Source organism: Hippichthys cyanospilos, chromosome 7 (genome assembly GCF_059441005.1).
Source record: "Hippichthys cyanospilos isolate Australia breed blue-spotted pipefish chromosome 7, RoL_Hcya_1.0, whole genome shotgun sequence".
Classification (NCBI taxonomy): Eukaryota; Metazoa; Chordata; class Actinopteri; order Syngnathiformes; family Syngnathidae; genus Hippichthys; species Hippichthys cyanospilos.
In genome coordinates, this window is record NC_142375.1 from 18135094 (window position 1) to 18153111 (window position 18018).

General features: G+C 38.1%; 1 protein-coding gene across 2 annotated transcripts in view; it reads left to right on the plus strand.

Annotated features, from left to right (window-relative positions):
• LOC148421396 (alpha-1,6-mannosylglycoprotein 6-beta-N-acetylglucosaminyltransferase B-like) overlaps nucleotides 1–18018 on the plus strand; it is an 86846-nt gene that overhangs the window by 45031 nt on the left and 23797 nt on the right. For both annotated transcript variants that reach the window (XM_088420228.1, XM_088420229.1), the window contains one exon: nucleotides 6730–6899. In XM_088420228.1, the coding sequence (XP_088276354.1) occupies nucleotides 6730–6899 (170 nt within the window). The remainder of the gene's footprint in view (nucleotides 1–6729; nucleotides 6900–18018) is intronic.

The following is an 18018-nucleotide window of genomic DNA, read 5'->3' on the forward strand; positions in this document are numbered from 1 at the left end:
GATTTGTTATTTTAAAAATTGATAATTAAGGTAAATCGTAGAGATTTTGCACTATTGGTACAGTGTTGGATGGGTGGTTTAAAAAAAACAAGTTTACGATACTTACCCCTTTCTTGTGGCATTTAAAGGGACAATGTGTAAGATTTAGACCGTTTTCCATTAAAAAAGATATCAATTAAATTATTATAAAATTAAAAAACTTGCAAATAAATGTGTTCTTAGCGACCAACAGTATGTTTTAAATATAATGATAGGTCTAGTTATTGTTAAATTTATTACATGGAGGCTGCCATGTCTGTTATAGCTACGGACAATGGTAAATGCAGCACCGCCTGCTGCCTGTAGTGAAAAACGTTCTAAATCTTACACATTGTCCCTTTAAGCAAGTTGTGCAGCAAGCTATGGTTGGCTATTTTTTGCACGTTATGTTAAGTTTACGTTAAAAATCAATTCTTTAGCCTTGTATGAAAGCAAAGAGACAATCATTGCATCGAATCCAAATGCGACGTTTACAAACCGCTGCTATTATTTTGGAAAGCGGCGCTCTGTATTTGAGGCAATTTCATGAAATTTTATTGACCAGTAAATGTCGTAAAAATAAAATAAAAAAACGTAGCAAAGTTTTTTCAAACGAATAGATGGAAATGAAAACATTCTTAAAAATCGGGTTCATCGATTAATCGACAAAACAACCAAGGTATTAATCTATTCTTAAAATAATCATTAGTTGTGTCTAAAAACCAGGTGGCACATCTGTAGCTCGTCACCACCCATAGCTTCCCGATTCCTTGCAATATGTGCACGTCAGCTAAAATACGTTTTGTTCGGAAATGGATGAGTTAAAAAAAAAAAAAAACACCTATTCAAGTGTTGACAATGATCTAATTTTGTCTCTACTATGTATCACATGCCAGAGGCTTATTGTGAGAGGAGAAAGACAAAAAGGACTCCAAGATAGATGAGCAATGAAATGAAAGGAGGTCACAACGGTGATAATAATGATGGTGATTGGGATTATGACGGAAGGCGCCGAGCTGTACTGCTGCCAGAGGAGGAAGAAAAAGAGGACAAGAGGGAAGGGTGGTCATAAAGAAGGCGCTGTAGAAAAAAGGATTAAGGACGACTGAACGAAGGCGGGGAGTGCTGAGGCACTTTGGCTACTGCCTTCATTAAAAACGAGTTAAACCGTGACACTCGGGGTGTCATTTGAAGGCTAACTTGATCCAAAGGTCAGGCTTAAAGAAAAAAAAAAAGTTTCTGAAATGACTACATTTTAGATTTCATGCCTCACTATACTGCGAACTGATTCGATTTTCCTCCAGAAAATGGAGATGAATGAACACGTTCTTGTGTGAAAAGCACTTCATGAACACATTTTGCATCTCGCCCAACCTCAATCTCCTGCTAAAGTTAGTTAACAAGTGCAGCCGTGGTCGCCTGTCACTGTGATTGATGTTTGCCTTTCTCGTGCCGCTCCGAGGGGCTTTGTTGCTCGCCATCATGGCTGCCTGAAGAGCCTAAATGCCTTACAATGAGCCGGCGCTATCTCACAAGCAGATGCAGGCGCGTTTGCGGTCGTCTGCCTTGCTGTCGTAGGCGCTTCGTCTCAGTAATCGCAAACAGAAGTGTGTTTGTGATTGGGGGTGGCGGCATGCAACAGTGCTCGCTTGTAGCGCCGAGGTTTGATCCCGGGGCCTTTCGATAAAATCGAGTTGCTGCTTCTTGAGTAAACCTGATGTATTGAAGTATTTCTTTTTCAATATGTCTTTTGTTGTTTTTTTTTGTCTCACTTTAAATGTATTTTTATACAAATCTATTTTATCTCTATCACTCGATTTTGCAAAGGGCCTTAAGAATCTATTTTAGCTGCAAGAACCGTATTTTCAGCTCTATAAGGCGCACCTAAAAGCCTTCATTTTTTTTTTTAAACGCTAATGGTGCGCCTTATAACCAGGTGCGCCTTATATATGGATCAATATTGAGATTGGGATTCGTAGATGGGGAATAAACTGATAAAGTAAGCTTTACTGTTTCTTTTGCGTGTTTACAGTTGAACAGGGTTGCTCATATTGACATTGAGTTATGCTATTGAGAGTTTAGAGGTGTTATTTGAGTTATTATTGTGATTACTTTGAGTAGTACTATATTGTGATTGAAAATGTTTTAAAATATGTCATTGATTGAGGGTGCGCCTTATATATGGAAAAAGTTTTGAAATATGTCATTAAGGATGCGCCTTAACTATTATAAATGGGTGACGGGGGGGGGGGTATTTTTGCCTTATAGCAGTCACTACATTTGTAATATTGCATGTGGAAGGGTACCTGCCACCCTCCTCAAAATTACTTAGTGCAAGTAAAAGTAATAAAGACCCCGCCTCACGCCATAACCAAAGCACCTTTCGACTAGCCGTATGTCAATGTTTCATTGGAAGAGTCATGCAAAAATTCTATGAACATTGAAACGTCCTTTAGTGTTGCTTTAAATTCACTTTTTCTTCATAATTTTACACACAAAATCCATCATCTCAATGAGAAAATGCTTTTTGAGATTTTTGCAAATGTATTTCAAAATGCAAGAACTGTCATTGTAGATGAGAAAGGCAATGCATGGATCTTAAATTTTCCATTTTGATGGCAAGTGCCAAATTTACACAGCTTCTGTAGTCAATTTTCCCATGGATTTGTTTTAATCCAGCCCCAAAGGTTGGAAATTTATGACCCGCTAAAATTCTACTACTGTTTTTTCTTTTTCTCCTCATGTGATGGGGGCTAAATTAAGTGCAATTAAAGACGTATAAATAAATATGATTTGACTGGTATTTGTTGCAGTAAAGGTGAGTTTGAAATCCTCACAAAAAAACCTTGCTGTTATATTTATTAAAACAGTCCTTATGACTTGACAGTTGTCCACTGGGAGAAAAAAAGTTCTGCATTTACATTAAGTGGTTGCACCAAATATAATAATCTGAATCCATGTAATTTGTTTTTTGCACCAAATATAATAATCTGAATCCATGTAATTTGTTTTTAAGTAGATGCATAGTCTTCACAACTTATCATGATACATGATAAATAGGACTGAAAAAAATTTGCGGTTTTGTACTTCTGGCACTTTAGCGCAAAAGTGATACATGAAAAAGCCTGAGATCTATGCAGAAAATATCCGTTTATGTGGGGGTGGATTTACTGTATCAAAGGGTGAAAAGCGTCTGGGAAGTAACTTTCAGATGCACACAAGTTGATAAAAGCCAGCCAGGGTCAACTTGCAGAAAGTTAGCGAGTGGGTATTTCAAACACAAATTCCATTGCTTAATTTCAGGACATCGCAGAATCAATTGGAGGCTTAAAAGACGCCACACTACTCAAAGAAATGAGCCAAACTGCTGCTTCTTTGACTTTAGTTTCCTTTTATCAAGTGACCTTAAATCACCTGTGGAAGCTGATTATGTTTTATGTCTTTCAAGGGTCTGGTCTTTAGAGTCTTGGCTGACCTCAGACTGATCCAGTTTTAGTGCACATGATGTGGAAGAATAATTTTCCAGGTGGAAGCCGAGAGATTAATAAAAGTAAAAGTGCTTTGGAGGATGAACTATTTCCTCAAATATGACTGCTGTAATAGACAAAGTGCCCCCGAGTCAAATGTGGGTATGTCATCCACTTGAATAGCTCAAAACAATCCCTTCAGGCCACCACCCCGTCAGCCTTTACAAGGCCTTGCACGGCACCTCCTGGTGCGGTATTTTGCGTGAACCGGTGCTTGGTATTGAGAAACAGCCAGGATTTTCAGACTGAAGATCCAAGAAGGTGAAATTTATGGGTGTTGTTTGACAGTGCCAGCTTGTGTTGCCACCTGTGCATTTCCATCAAAATGACCTTCAACCACAGTCCCCAAAAACACACAAGCGCATGCACGCGCACACATACACACAACAGTATTAGTTAAATAAGTGGAACAGGCCTGTGCAATAACTCCATTTATTACCGTAATCCCTCACTTTTTATAATGACCGGAAAATCCCCGTAAGAAGGGAAATCCGCAAAATAATACCTTCTATACGTTTCTTTCCAATGCCCAGTGATCTCCTGATGTAGTATGGAGTTTTAACGGTATCTTTTTGGGCGCAAACTTTTTTTTTTATTTTTCAAGATATAGCAAAGTGCTTTCAGTGAGTAATGAGGCTCCAAATTGTAGATTCACCCCACAGTACTGCGTGTGCTCCTCCTCCTCCTCCGTTTCTGCATGCTAGGTCAGTAGTCATTCTGCCAACATTTTATTTATTTTATTTATTTATTAATTTACTTACCCTACATATGGTACATGTTAGTATAGCAGAGATTCAATGTTTGGTTTAAATCAAAAAGTACATTATGTTCAATGAAGAAAATGCTGTTTTATTTAGCTACATTTCAAAATAAGGATGTTTAAGTGCTGTAATTTTAATACCACAAAATACCACCAAAAAAAAGAAAAATACTACACTTGATTTTGCCTAGTTATCATATCGTCATAATCTATTATTGGCTCAAGCCAACGGAAACTTTAAACACCCTACAAAGTGTAGTATATATTCGCAAATTCTTACTGCATTTTGTGCTTGTTATGTGAACATATTTAGAAGGAAGGTGAAAACATGGCCAGAATGAGTTATTTTTTACCTTTATTTTCAGTGCAGGATTTGTGCTTTATTGTCATGAGATGTGAGCAGCTCATTCTTTGTGCGAGCTAGCTAGCTAACTGGCAAGCAAGTTGAACATGGCCACAATAATTCACAATAGTGATGGATGTCAGTCTCATTCAAATGTAGATCGAAACGCAAAGAATGTTCTCTAGGACAAAAAAAAAAAGTGTACTATAGTCAAGTTTTAGCATTTACAGTTTACTAATCTTATACTGAAGTATTCACTCCGTAAACAGACCACACTTGTATTTCCTGTCTTGGCTTTTCTTGCTGGACAGTTAACAGTTCCATGTTTTCTTGAGAGAAAAATGTTGTGCCGTACCAGCTCACCACGTGGCGCCATTGCGGCCAAGCGTGAAAAGTAACGGCACTGCTGCCACGGATTGTCACTCTTGCCATCTGCCACCATAACTGTAATTAAATTTCACTTATCCTTTTTTTATGAAGCATGAACTAATAGATCCGGCTTATTAAATCTGGGGATTTTGCCACGCCAGCTGGACTCTCGGTGGAGTTTGACAATTCCTGCTCAGCCACACATAAACAAGCGCACTATTGTCCAAGTTTTTATACACGTTTGTTGCATGTTTATAATATAAACTAGCAGTTTCTATGCACAATATGCTCATGCATAGGAAGTTTGGCATGACTTGCACGGAGCTCAGTTTCCAACCAATTCCGGCTCACCTGTTTTCTCAGCTTCGTCAATCCAATTCCGTAAACTGAGCCGTGATTGGTTGTCACCTTGATTGCTTGCAATGTCATTTTTCAGTGGCAAGAACACATTATTGAAGGTATTGGTTTTGCATGAAAAATGATGGGTATTCAACTATGAACTTTTTTTTACTACGGAAACCTAAAGTATCTGTGTATCTAAAATATATATATATATATATATATATATATATATATATATATATATATATATATATATATATATATATATATATATATATATAAACACATACAGAGGCAGATAAGGCATCATGAGGTTGCCTTAGTCACCCAAATTATAAACACACACTTGGAATTGAGGTTCCTCAAGGATACATAGTGAAAAGTAATACATAGTGGGAATAAAATGTGCCATGCTTGCCAGAGAGCAGCAGGAGGTATTCCTGCTGCAATGGCTAATCAGGATTATTTCTTAGAGCAAGGCTAGGATATGGCCCAGTCTAACACAGTCTGAAAAGCAACATGTTGCGTCATTCTTGCTGGTATATGATGATTAAGGGGAAAAAAAGTGTTGATAATCTTTGGTTGGAATGGTCAAATGGATATGCATTGTATGCGGGCTTGTAGATGCGCAGGACTTTTTTTTTTTTTTTTTTTGCCTATTCAACTCATTCAGTCCCAAAGTCGTATTTATTCATCTTTGAAGTCTACATATTCAATTCCAGCTTTTTATTTACAGTTTTTTATGTTAATATAAAAGAAAATGCTGAAAATAGCTGGCATTGCATGCAGAGGTTTTTCACTGGGATTTTCCTAATTGACTTTTCCATCTCAAATTCAAATGTTTCTAATCCCCAAAGTAATTAAATAGCAGCTTAACTTTCAACAAACTTAGTGTGTACAATTATATGGATACGTAATTAATATCGAATATCTTTTTCTTTAATTATTATTATTCTGCAATTTAAATTACTGTGAAGATCAAAAGTCTACAAATGATGTTTTAATGGAGGATCACAGAGGTTGGAAATGAGGCATGATAATATTCTGAAAGTAATATTGTAATTTATTTTAATTAGTCCTTGTTCAATTATTGAAAAATATGCATTCTTTTTCAAGCAGTCAAAATGTTTTTTTTTTGTGCAATGTAGAATCACACTTCATATTTTTTTAAACAATTTTCACATGGCTTATCACATTAGTGAGTATCACAGTCATAATCACGTTTACATAATCATGTACAATGTCAGTATGGAGCTACCCGCATTAATAGCTCTTTCTATCTTTTACTGAATATGCAAAAGTAAGTGGGATTTTTAACTTGACCCATCATCTTGTGAGCCAGACTCACCTAGTTCTATGTGCACTTGCAGATCCTCATCCACGTTGGCTTTCTAACAGAGGAGTCCGGAGATGTTTTCAGCCCCAAGGTGCTTAAAGGGGGCCCGCTCGGAGAAATGGTCCAGTGGGCCGATATCCTCACCACGCTCCACGTTCTGGGACATAACCTCAAAATCTCCATGTCTGTCAAGGAGCTCCAGAGGTGAGTCACCGAGAGCACCAGTATTGCTCGCAACCCCTGTTTTATTATTATGATTTACAATTTACCAGACTTGGTTCGATCAGGAAATTGATATATTTTAAAACAAATGAAGTTCTTATGACTCAGGTGGAACCTTGTTTCAAGTTCAAGCTTGCTTCCTGTTTGCGCAACTTGCTGCAGATTAAAACCTCTAAATTGCTGTAAGGGCTCGTCTCAACAGTCAATCAATCATATATGTAATTAATTGATCCAATTCATATTTTTAATCTGACTTAAAAGATTCTGTGTAAAACCTTCCACCACATGTTTTTAATTGATAAATTTTATTATTGTGTATGATCAAAAGATTGATATACGACAACAAAAAAGTGACTACATTTATTTATTCTTTTATTTGATTTTATTTTCACCGTTTAGTGCTTTGCAATGGCTTGCTACATTACTGTCTTTGTTGCTCTCGTTAGTCGTGACTGGATGCTTTGCATTTATGTGGTAGGCTAAACCTGAGCCTTAAAAGTTAAATTCATCATTTTACTGACAGACAACTCTCACACTCTCCTACATTTTCACACCGTGCTTCTGCAGCAGGGAGGTCGCAGAAGGGACATTAAGGCTATAAACTGTATTAATGTTACTACTACTACTAAATTAATCATAGCAGATGTGAAAGAGTTGCTGTTGTTGACTGCTCCACTGGAAGCACAGGCACGTCCCGCAAATAAAGGGGAGAAAGAAACAACAGATGCTGAAGTAGGTTTGTTTTCTGCCAAGCAAGAAGCCGGAGATCCCAGCGTTTATAAATCACGGCGAACCGCATGAATTCAACTCAGTTGAGATGCATAAGTGTCACATTCAAATGACCCGAAATGACAGTCGGGACAAGCAATCAATGTGGTTTTACTATCTTCCTGTCATTGCTGTTGTCTCACAGACTCCGCTCAATGTGTTCCATGCGCGCTAATCGCAAGCATCTCCACTTCAGGCATGGATTAGTCGACGGCATCCTCTTGTTGATTTATATGTCACTATATTGATCGGCATCGACGGCGCCTTGTCAGCGTGATGCCGTCAGCGCTCGTCTTTTCGCGTGTCCTGCGTCAGCACGCTTCCGCGTTTCTGCTGACGTTTGCAACTTTTGTGCCAACGCACACGGCGGTTGACGGATGGATGTAAATATACCCTCGTTGGGCGAGAAAATCCCCCGTGGCTCGGCTTCGTACGTTCTATTCAAAATCTCTTTTCCTGCCCAAAATGTCATCAATCACCCGGCTTGTCGAGCGACTCGCATCCCGATGACGGATGACGGAGGCGTAGGGGTTTCGTTCCCGATTGTGATTTCCAGCGAGCGCGAAGGAGGGTGATTCACACATTGTGGTTTGGCATCCTTTGTTCAGCCTCCAATAGTCTTTGTCTTCCTGCCACTATCGATTCTCGCAATGGCACCGGTGTAAAGTTAAGATCAATATAATGACGTCTGTAGGGACCACACACACCGTTGTCTGACTTAAAGCCTTACAAATTGCACAGGAAGCACAGTATTCACTCGACTTGCTCTCGGTGGACGTTTGCAGGCAGCGGTCTCTCAAGACGTCTCGAAATGAACTACGCAATCTCTTTGTGTGCGTTGCGGTTGAGCTGCACACAACAAGTCCTCGTGCATTCAACAACCGTTATCTCTCTATGCTGTGCACTGCTGATATGTATTTGCACTTTGTGAGTAAACCCAACTTTTTTTTTTTTTGCATTGACGCACCCTGCCGAGTGTCGTCAAATCCTGCGGAGAGTGCAGTGTGTACGTGTAATTGGCCACTAAGGGGGTGATTAGCGGGATCGCGCCCTGGCTCGGAGGGCTATCAGGTGGCTGTACCTTATACATTATGCACTGACAGCAGACTCAGACATCTGCTATACTTTCAAAGAAAAACACAATCTTATAACAAGCCTGTATGCCGGAGTTTAGGAAAGTATTTGACAGTGGGAGAAGAGTTTCGCCATTTTTATTTAGTGGGTTGTTGTTATTGACTTTTTGCGTAGTTCCCGGTAGGATTACACATAAATTACACAATTGATTTAAAACTTTGTTGTAAGATGTCCCAAGCAAAGAACCCATTAAAATAAAGTGAAAATAAACTCTTGTAAGTTTGACACACCACAGAGAAATACAATGCTGCGCAAAGGAATACTTTTTTTCTTTTTTGTCAAATCACAGCCAGTGCATTTGGATTAATTGTCTTGTGCAGCAACCAAATGTCCAAACTTATTTTTCATTTTTCAGCAGAAAAAAATTACTATAGGCATTTCATTTGACAATGCCTTTAGTCGAAACATGTTTTATACATACACATGGAAAATTTCCCAATTATTTATATATAGGGTTAAGGTTATACATATACTGTATATATATAACCGTAAACCTATATATGAATAATTGGGAAATTTTCCATTTTTGTGCTCTTTTTTTTTTTTTTTTTGGTTATTACATGGTGAAACAATGTGATGAAGACCTGATGTCGATTTTTTTTTCCTTTTTTTTTTTAATGAATTTTTTAGCTCCATAGCATTTTTTTAGCTCCATATACACAGGTTTTACAATGTAAATTCCAATTTCATTCTCTTTCCTGCATCAAAACACGAAATTTTGTAGAAAAGAGCATGAAAAATGAACAGACACCGCTTCACCGTCTTCGACCTTTTCTTGGTTTTTCATCCTTTTCTCACTCACCTGTAAAATGTTTGTTTTCCCCAAATTGCGCCCTATTGATTCGTATCCATATAATGACTGTGAATCTAAGTTTAATTCAATATCCTGAGTTACACATTGTATTTTTTGTAGTCGGTTTATCTCAGTATATCATCTCCTTACTCCACTGCAGGATGAGATGAGAATTAAATGTGCATACATGAAAATCCGTATAGGAAAAAGCAAAGAAAAGCAAGGTGCTGAGTCGGCATTCTTTGTATTGAAATGTGCAAATAATGCATCTTTTTGTCGGACAATCACCAATCCCTTCGTTATGCTTTTTGGACCGTCCTTCATGGCACTTCGTAGAGGAGTACACTTGCTCCTTTTAACTAGCGTGGACATCGCAGGACGTTTTTTTTTTTTTGCACCGTCACCTTTTTGTGCTGAATGCGCATTCCGAACAATGCAGGCTCACGGAGAGTAGCGTGATGGAAATGGAGCCGGTGCAAATTAGATTTCAAAGGCACCCCAGATGGATTAGTGCGAAAGCCAGGAGAGACAGAGCTACACCTGCTCCATATCATACTCCAGCTGCTCCATTTCGCAAACAGCTGAACTAAGGTGAATGGTGTGCTAACTCGTGTTTTTTTTTTTGTTTTCTTTTTTTTGTGTTACTGACAAAATCTTGAGATTCGCTTATCACCTTTTTCATTCATGCATGACTTAGTTCCAGGTTTCCTGCTTTCACGAGAAAGCTAGAACCGCTGAACTTTATTTGCGGGTCATCGGAGCCTCTCGAAATGCTGACTCTCCTCCAGCATGAATTTGAATGTGATTTGTGTGTATGTTTTGTTTTTTTAATTCATTCACTGCCAGCCCAGGTAAAATGGATTTTTGATGTCTATAGCCATCAATAGTCATGAATGAGTTAATTGCGCTTTCACAATAATGTAGAGCTGCAACAAATGATCAATTCATCAATAACTACTTTGATTGTAATGTGATCAATATTTATTTTGATAATCACTTCGTAGTTGTTTAATTAGAATTGTCCAAATTCTTAGAATTTCAGGCTCCAAACAGTACCTATCCTCAGATTTCTGTAGTTTTTCACCATTGGAGATTGATTCATGCAAATGTTTGCAATTGTCTTTTTTTTCCATTTTTCTGACATTTCAAATCCAAAACCAGGAACTGCAGAGTAATAAAAAATAATATAAAATAACAATCAAAGCAAGGTGGCCAATGGAAGACTGGTTAGCGCGCCGGCCTCGCAGTTCAGAGGTCTCAGGTTCAATTCCAGTTTTTATGGAAGGACAATTGGCTGTAGCTCAGAAAATTTTACTGCTGACCCAACACAGTCCCATAGTGGCCACTGGCTATCAGACTACAGTTATTGTCGCCGACTTGGTATTCTTCGAAACAGTTTGATGGTTTTAGATTACAAAATACTGAATGCATGTGGATCGTTAAGAAAAAAGATCAAGGCACGTACCGCATTTTTTATAGAAATAATTGGCATGATACTATTGATATTATGCAGGAAAATGAATTTTAATCTATAGTCTACTCTAATGTAGCACTTGATTCAATTGAACACAGATGCAAAAAAATTGGAGGCCCCCTTTCATTACATTTTCATTTATTGTTTGTATTGTTTCTTGAGCTCATGCACATAGTGTTCTTTCGATATACTGTAATTGCAGGAGCTTCCTCACCACCTACACATTACTTTTTCTACCTTCTCTCCCCACCCCCAATCACCATCACCCCCACCTCCCACTGTTCTAGATTGCATGCTCCTTTTGTTCCTCGTTTCTTTGGAGCTTGTTTGGCCGATTGTTTGCCTTCGAGCTCAAATCAATGTGCTTGTTAACAACTTCCCCAATTTTCCAGGATTTCATCACCTCCAGTCTTGCTCCAAACATCTTTTTGGCTGCGTTCACCTCAGCAGAACACAGCATATATGTGTGTGTGTATATATATATGTGTATGTATATATATGTGTATGTATATATATGTGTATGTATATATATGTGTGTATATATATATATATATATATATATATATATATATATATATATATATATATATATATATATATATGGACGTCTTCCATTTTGGCTGCCATGATATAGTCAGAAAATCTTGTATAGTGGTAGAGGGTTAACATTTAAGCTTAAAAGTGAACATTTATTGAAAGTTTATTTATATTGCTTTGTTTTTTTGGTTAATGTTAAAAAGGGTAGAATTTTATACGGATTTTTAAGAGATAATCTTATTTAAAGTCATCACTGCAAGTGGTGGGCACGAAATATTTTCTCTTTCCATGGGGGGGCGGCTTTGCAAAAAATATTTGAGAAGCATTGCTCTAAGCGAAGATGAAGGAAAGCCCCATAGACTGCCACAGCAAATGAGGGGAAGGCTCTGTCCCACATGCCTATAAGATTTTATTTTTCATCATTCCCTTTCAGTCTTTTTTTTTTTTCGAGCGTAAGAAGTTGTGGCCAACAGTGCTCCAGTGCTGGAAATGCACCAGGGTCTGGGGACACATTAAAGTGAGTGCCAGTAAAGCCAACATTATCCATTCATAGGCTTCCTTTCCTGTGTTTTAGCTACACTTTTCAATTAGATGTTTCCTGGAGAAGACAGACATGTAGATGTAAGCAGGATGTAAGCATGCAGGAAGACATGAGTGTAATCACATGTACTGGTGCTTTTGCTTTCATGGGTGATAAACCAAAAACCTCTTCCGGTATATTTCACATTACGTTGCATTTGTTTGTGTTGCTATGCATGCTAGCTTGAAATCGACATTCATTCCTGATGTCCTGCTTAAATTTTGTCAAAGGTGAGGGACAAAGTTTGTACCCTGAAACAAACAGTACTCTGAAGTGGAAAAGTCAAAAGTTTTTAATAGAGATTGACCGATATGGGTTTTTAAGGACTGATACAGATCATTTGCAGTAAAAGTGTAAAAATTGCTGTAAAAAATATTGAATAGTATGGGTAAAACCTTTCCTTTACACAAATAAAACAATTATCATCCATTGAAACAATTTGCAACAATCGTTTAAAAATATAGAAACGATTTTCCTAGCATCAATTGAAAAAAAAAAACAACAAAAAAAGCATCCCGTTGAATTAGCAATTAGTAAAAGTGTAAAAAGTGTAAAAATTGCTGTAAAAAATATTGGATAGTATGGGTAAAACCATTCCTTTACACAAATAAAACAATTATCATCTATTGAAACAATTTGCAACAATCGTTTAAAAATATAGAAACTATTTTCCTAGCATCAATTGGAAAAAAAAAACAAAACAAGCATCCCGTTGAATTAGCCTTAAAGCCAACACATTTACATTAATTTCTTCATATCAGCTGATCGGACAAAAAAAAAAAAAAAAAAAAGATATACGATATAACTCAAATTTCCAAATAATGATCCCGATAATCGGTCGATCGCTAGTCTTTATCCACAAAAATCCAACATAACCACCAGAGGCATCAGAAACTAGAACTGGACAACCATATTCCGAAATTAGACTCCTATATAAGACTCGGAAACTTGACTTGGAATACAAGACTCAAACTAAACCCAGAAACTATATGTGTAAACAGCTCGGACAATCAGACTTGAAAAACTAGACAACTTGGCATGGCGTCTTGAGTGCTTGACTTAACGTTCAGACTTTCCACTAAAATCTAGAACCTACACGCTGCCAGACATCATTCTCACATGATATAATGAAGCAAACTAAAGAACTACAGCAACTGCATAGCAGCACAGACATCAGGTTTATTGGAAACATGCTCAAACAGTTTCCCGTGTCTCTTGGGTGTGTGGCTCGGAAGATATAATGTTAACACTCGCGCCAACACATCACGAGAGCCGGCAGAGACTGCTAATATATCCCCATGGCAAATACAGGAATGCCTTTTTCCCAATTACAAGACACTGTTTCGTCCAAAGGATCGCAAAGCTGATATTTTACTCTAACCAGGATCAGGTCAATTTCGGTGAAAAATAGCTCTCCCTTCCCTTAGCAGAATGCAGCTTTAAGGTGGCTGATGGTCTGTAACGCATATCGATATAGAGGAGCTTCTTGTAAGTGCCTGTCCTGCATGTGTCTCCGACATGATTCGCTGATGAGTGTTTTTTTTTTTTTCCTCTGCATTCATCCACATGCTTTAGTACACTCACGCTACATTGGCCTGCTTCATCCCTTCATCACTTTCACGAAGCAGTCTGCGGAGTGGATTCATATCATACGGTGTAATATGTTATATTCTAACTTATCTATCATCGAACAGGTTATGTCAGTAGGTATACTTTACTTGGGCCATTTTATTCCTAATTGGAGGCACCTTCCGCCATCAGGTAATCACCTCATCTGTATTAGGTAACTCTATTTTTCTCCCCGAGAAAATAAAAGTGCTGGAAGTGTTGGCCATAATTGCCTTTCCTGTTGGCAAGGCAAGGCGGCTTTATTTATGGAGCGCATTTCATACACAAGGCAAGTCTGTTTAGAACAAGAAAAGACAAAACACCTGAAAGCATTTACAACCGCAACAAGATTCAGATTCAAAGCTGAGAAAGAAAATCTGATGCCCAAAAGGACTGTCAACGTTTCTACTGGGACGTAGAGTAAAACTCCATCACCCTTTTCCGAGCACTTAGAAATAAACGCATAGTGCCATTTTCAACTTCTACATGGCATTTTGTAGCCTGCGGTGTTGTTTTTTTAATGCTTTCTCTTTGATGTATTTATCAGATATTGTTCTGTATAGTAGTGGTGCAACTAGGTAATTTTAATTACATTTCCCAAGTGCATGTGTGTGTCAGCTCATCATTCATCAGTGTACTTATGGACTTCCCTAGAGAGCCTCCAGATTAATAGAGACTGTGCTGAAAAGATGTCAGTGTAAGGAAAATGGCAAAGTGCCTGATGAGAAACGATACAAAATGGCAGGCTTTAGCAGTAAAGGCTACATTTGATGTGAAACGCTACACGACCGTGTATTTGCCAGTTGCCATCCACGGGAGTTTCATCTCATCTTGGGCTGGCTTCTTCTATCCTTTTTTTGTCTGTTATCATTACCTCTTACATTAAGAGATGTTCAATCTTCTACTCCTGCTCCCATATTTGCTTTTTTCGCCCCATTTTTCCTCCCGGAAGCTCCCGAGTTCCTCTTTTTATCTCAGCTTTTGCCCCCTTCCTCACCCTCATATTTTGCATCTCTTAACTCTGCACCGTAGCTCTCCATCTGACAATTTTATTATCCCTGACAGGGGTGTTTATTTTATTTTATTCCCACCTTCCAGCCCCCCCTGGCTCTTACCTTTTTCACCGTAGATTCATCCCCTCCACCGCTGCCATCTCTCTCGCTCTTTTCTGAATTGTTGATGCCTGGCGGCGGCCTGATCCGCTGCTACCTGCCTCGCTTGATAGCTGGAGCCTGTCAGCAGGGGTGCGCTGTCTGTCTGTCTGTCAGTCCGCCTGTCTGTCTGTGCGGGCATGTGCGTGTTTCAATTAAAAGAGTCTTTGCCGTGCATACAGATTGCTATCCCTTCGGTGTAATCAGAGGTGCATGTGTAAATGGATGATTACGCGCATGTTTGAGTGTTAGATTATGCTTATGAGGGGTGGCTGCGTGTCTGTTGTGACTATCACTGATTCGGTGTCATAATGGGAGCGTATTGATTAAACATCAAAATTTATTTTATTTTTTCTCTCCGGGCTGCTTTCATTGAGGTAGTTCTGCCAAAGTGCACACACAAAAATACACAACACTTAAGATGTGGTGGTTTGTGTTTGTGGTGGTGATATTGTGAAACTTATAATTAAACATGAAATGCAATTTACTACATGTAGCACCTGCTGCTATCGTTTGAAAATAGTGTTCCTCAACAAGTTTGTGAGCATGACGTGTGAATCCACATGTTTAAAAAAAACCTGATTCGTTACTATTTTTGAAAGATTCCTTGGAGTTTGTGAGGCTTGCTGGGGTGCGAGTCCTCGAATAATTTCAGTACCTTGGTTCAAAAAAATGCTCAAGGTATGTTTTTCTTGCTCTAGATACCTGCTGATTGCTGTACACATCAGAAAAAATATGTCAATTGCAGCAATAATTTTTAATGCTCTACATGACAGTAAAACGTGGTCAGAAAGCCCACTTCAAAATAATACTTGCCTTACAAAACAACACAGCTACAAATGCCTTGATATGCTTTTACTTTGAAGTTGTTGGTCTTTTGCTCTGGAGTCCCAATAGAAAAAACACTTTTTTTCTAGAATCACATTCAATTGCCAATTTAGGGCGCTCACAAATGAGTTACAATATTACTCTGACATTGACATACGGCAACAATTGTCCGTGTTTATCAGGGTCTCGAATGCTGATATAGCAATGGTTAGCATGAATTAACTGCGATAGCAAAGCTTGAGTGCTCCATATAGTCTGGCGTGGTTGACTTAAATGACTTGTACACTTTGATGCTCACGGCGAACGTAAGTTTCTGTTCCTACTGATCACTTTTTAACAAACCATGCTTAAATGTGTTGTTTCAGCTGACTGAATTCATCTTATCAAAATTTATAGGGAGGCTTTTGGAGAAGGAGAAAAATAGTGTGCAGCTAAGCACAGTTTAAATGAAAAAAAAAAGTTGATCATCAAAAATGTATAAAAGTTGGTCATTGATCAGCAAATGCAAATGGTTTTCTGTGTTTAGAATTATTATTATTCCCCAAGATTTTTTTTAATACAAATACCCATTATATATCATATCATATCATATACTGTACTTTGAATCTGCCTTTCCTGCACGAGTAATGATTTTCTGGTGGAATGAAAGATGTATTTCCACTGGAACAAAAGGTTCTCTAGTATGAGAATAAAGGCAGGGTGAATGGTGTGAGATTATGAGAGAAATTTTATTTTTGAAATGAGCTTGTTAAATAAGACTTTCTTACTTGATATCACACTAAAACACTTTTTTTCTTTCAAAATTGGCACTGCTTTCAACTCTTACAAATATGACAGAAAAATGTTGTGCATTACAAAAGTAATCTTTTCATCGTAGATCACCTTTATGACACTTTGATTAATTTCCAGTCACAAAGAGAAACGCAAAAGCCATTTGGCAATTTGAGCAGGCGGCAGAATGCTCTTTTAATAACTATTGGACAGCTTTCATGCCATTCGCTTGTCACGTAGTGTTCACTGAGCGCTTGTTGACCACGGCAGCATGGAGACCTCAAGAACCTGGATAATTGGCCTCCTGTGTGGCCCCAGCATGGGGCGCCACTCGTGCCTGCCAGGAACGCCATCCTGAGTGTGTGTTTGTCAAATCTCAGTTATGACCAGGCACAATTTGCACATTGTACAGACGGCTGATATGCATAATTGCAGCGTACAGTTTTATCATTCATCCAAGGTTTCTTTTTTTTCCACGCGGAATGCTACAAAAACAGCATTTTAATTGCAGATTTTCATTTTTTTTGTATGTTAATTTCGCAATTTGAAGGTTTTGTTTTCCTCACTTCCCTGTGAAACCCTAAGAAAGCTTTCATGGTGTATTTAAATGGAACTTTTCAAGAAACATTTCTGATGTTATAAAATTAGAAATCAACAGATGCTTTTTCTGGCTGGAAACCTTGACTTTGGAAGGCTAAGCGGCAAAAAGTGTTTTTGTGTTAACGCAAACATCCTTGCTTGTAAATATCTGCGCTTGTTACCTTGTCATTATGTGTGTTTCTGCACAGAAACAATTTGATTGTACTTATTGGAAGTACAATGGAACCGCCAAGGTCAAACACGGGCTGCTCTCAAAACTCCGCATTCGGGATTAAAATAAACAAAACAAAAAAAAAGATGGTAGGATAACAATTCTAATGATATTTATTTACATAATTTAAAAACAACAAAGTTTTAACATGGCATTCTTCGTTTGGTTGAAAATTCGAGGAATCCTCCAAGTTACTATATAACCCACCCAAGGGTTATGAACTTCTCATCATGTGCTAGCATTAGCATCAAGCTAGCCGACTCAAGACAATGCGATTGTTTTTAAAATGCAACTACCCACACAAGGGTTATGAACTTCTCTTCATGTGCTAGCATTAGCATCAAGCTAGCCGACTCAAGGCAATGAGATTGTTTTTAAAATGAAACTACCCACACAAGGGTTATGAATTTCTCATCAAGTGCTAGCATTAGCATCAAGCTAGCCGGCTCAAGGCAATGCGATTGTTTTTAAAATGCAACTTGTGTAAAATTGAATCTCAGTTGAGAGCATTAAAGTGCTTACAGTGCATGTACCGCATGTCTGCACTCATTATCCAAAGTAGAAACAAAACAGCACATATATTCAAAAACTTTTAAATTAGCTCAGTCATATCTCAAGGCATCACTGCTAATGTTAATCTATGTTA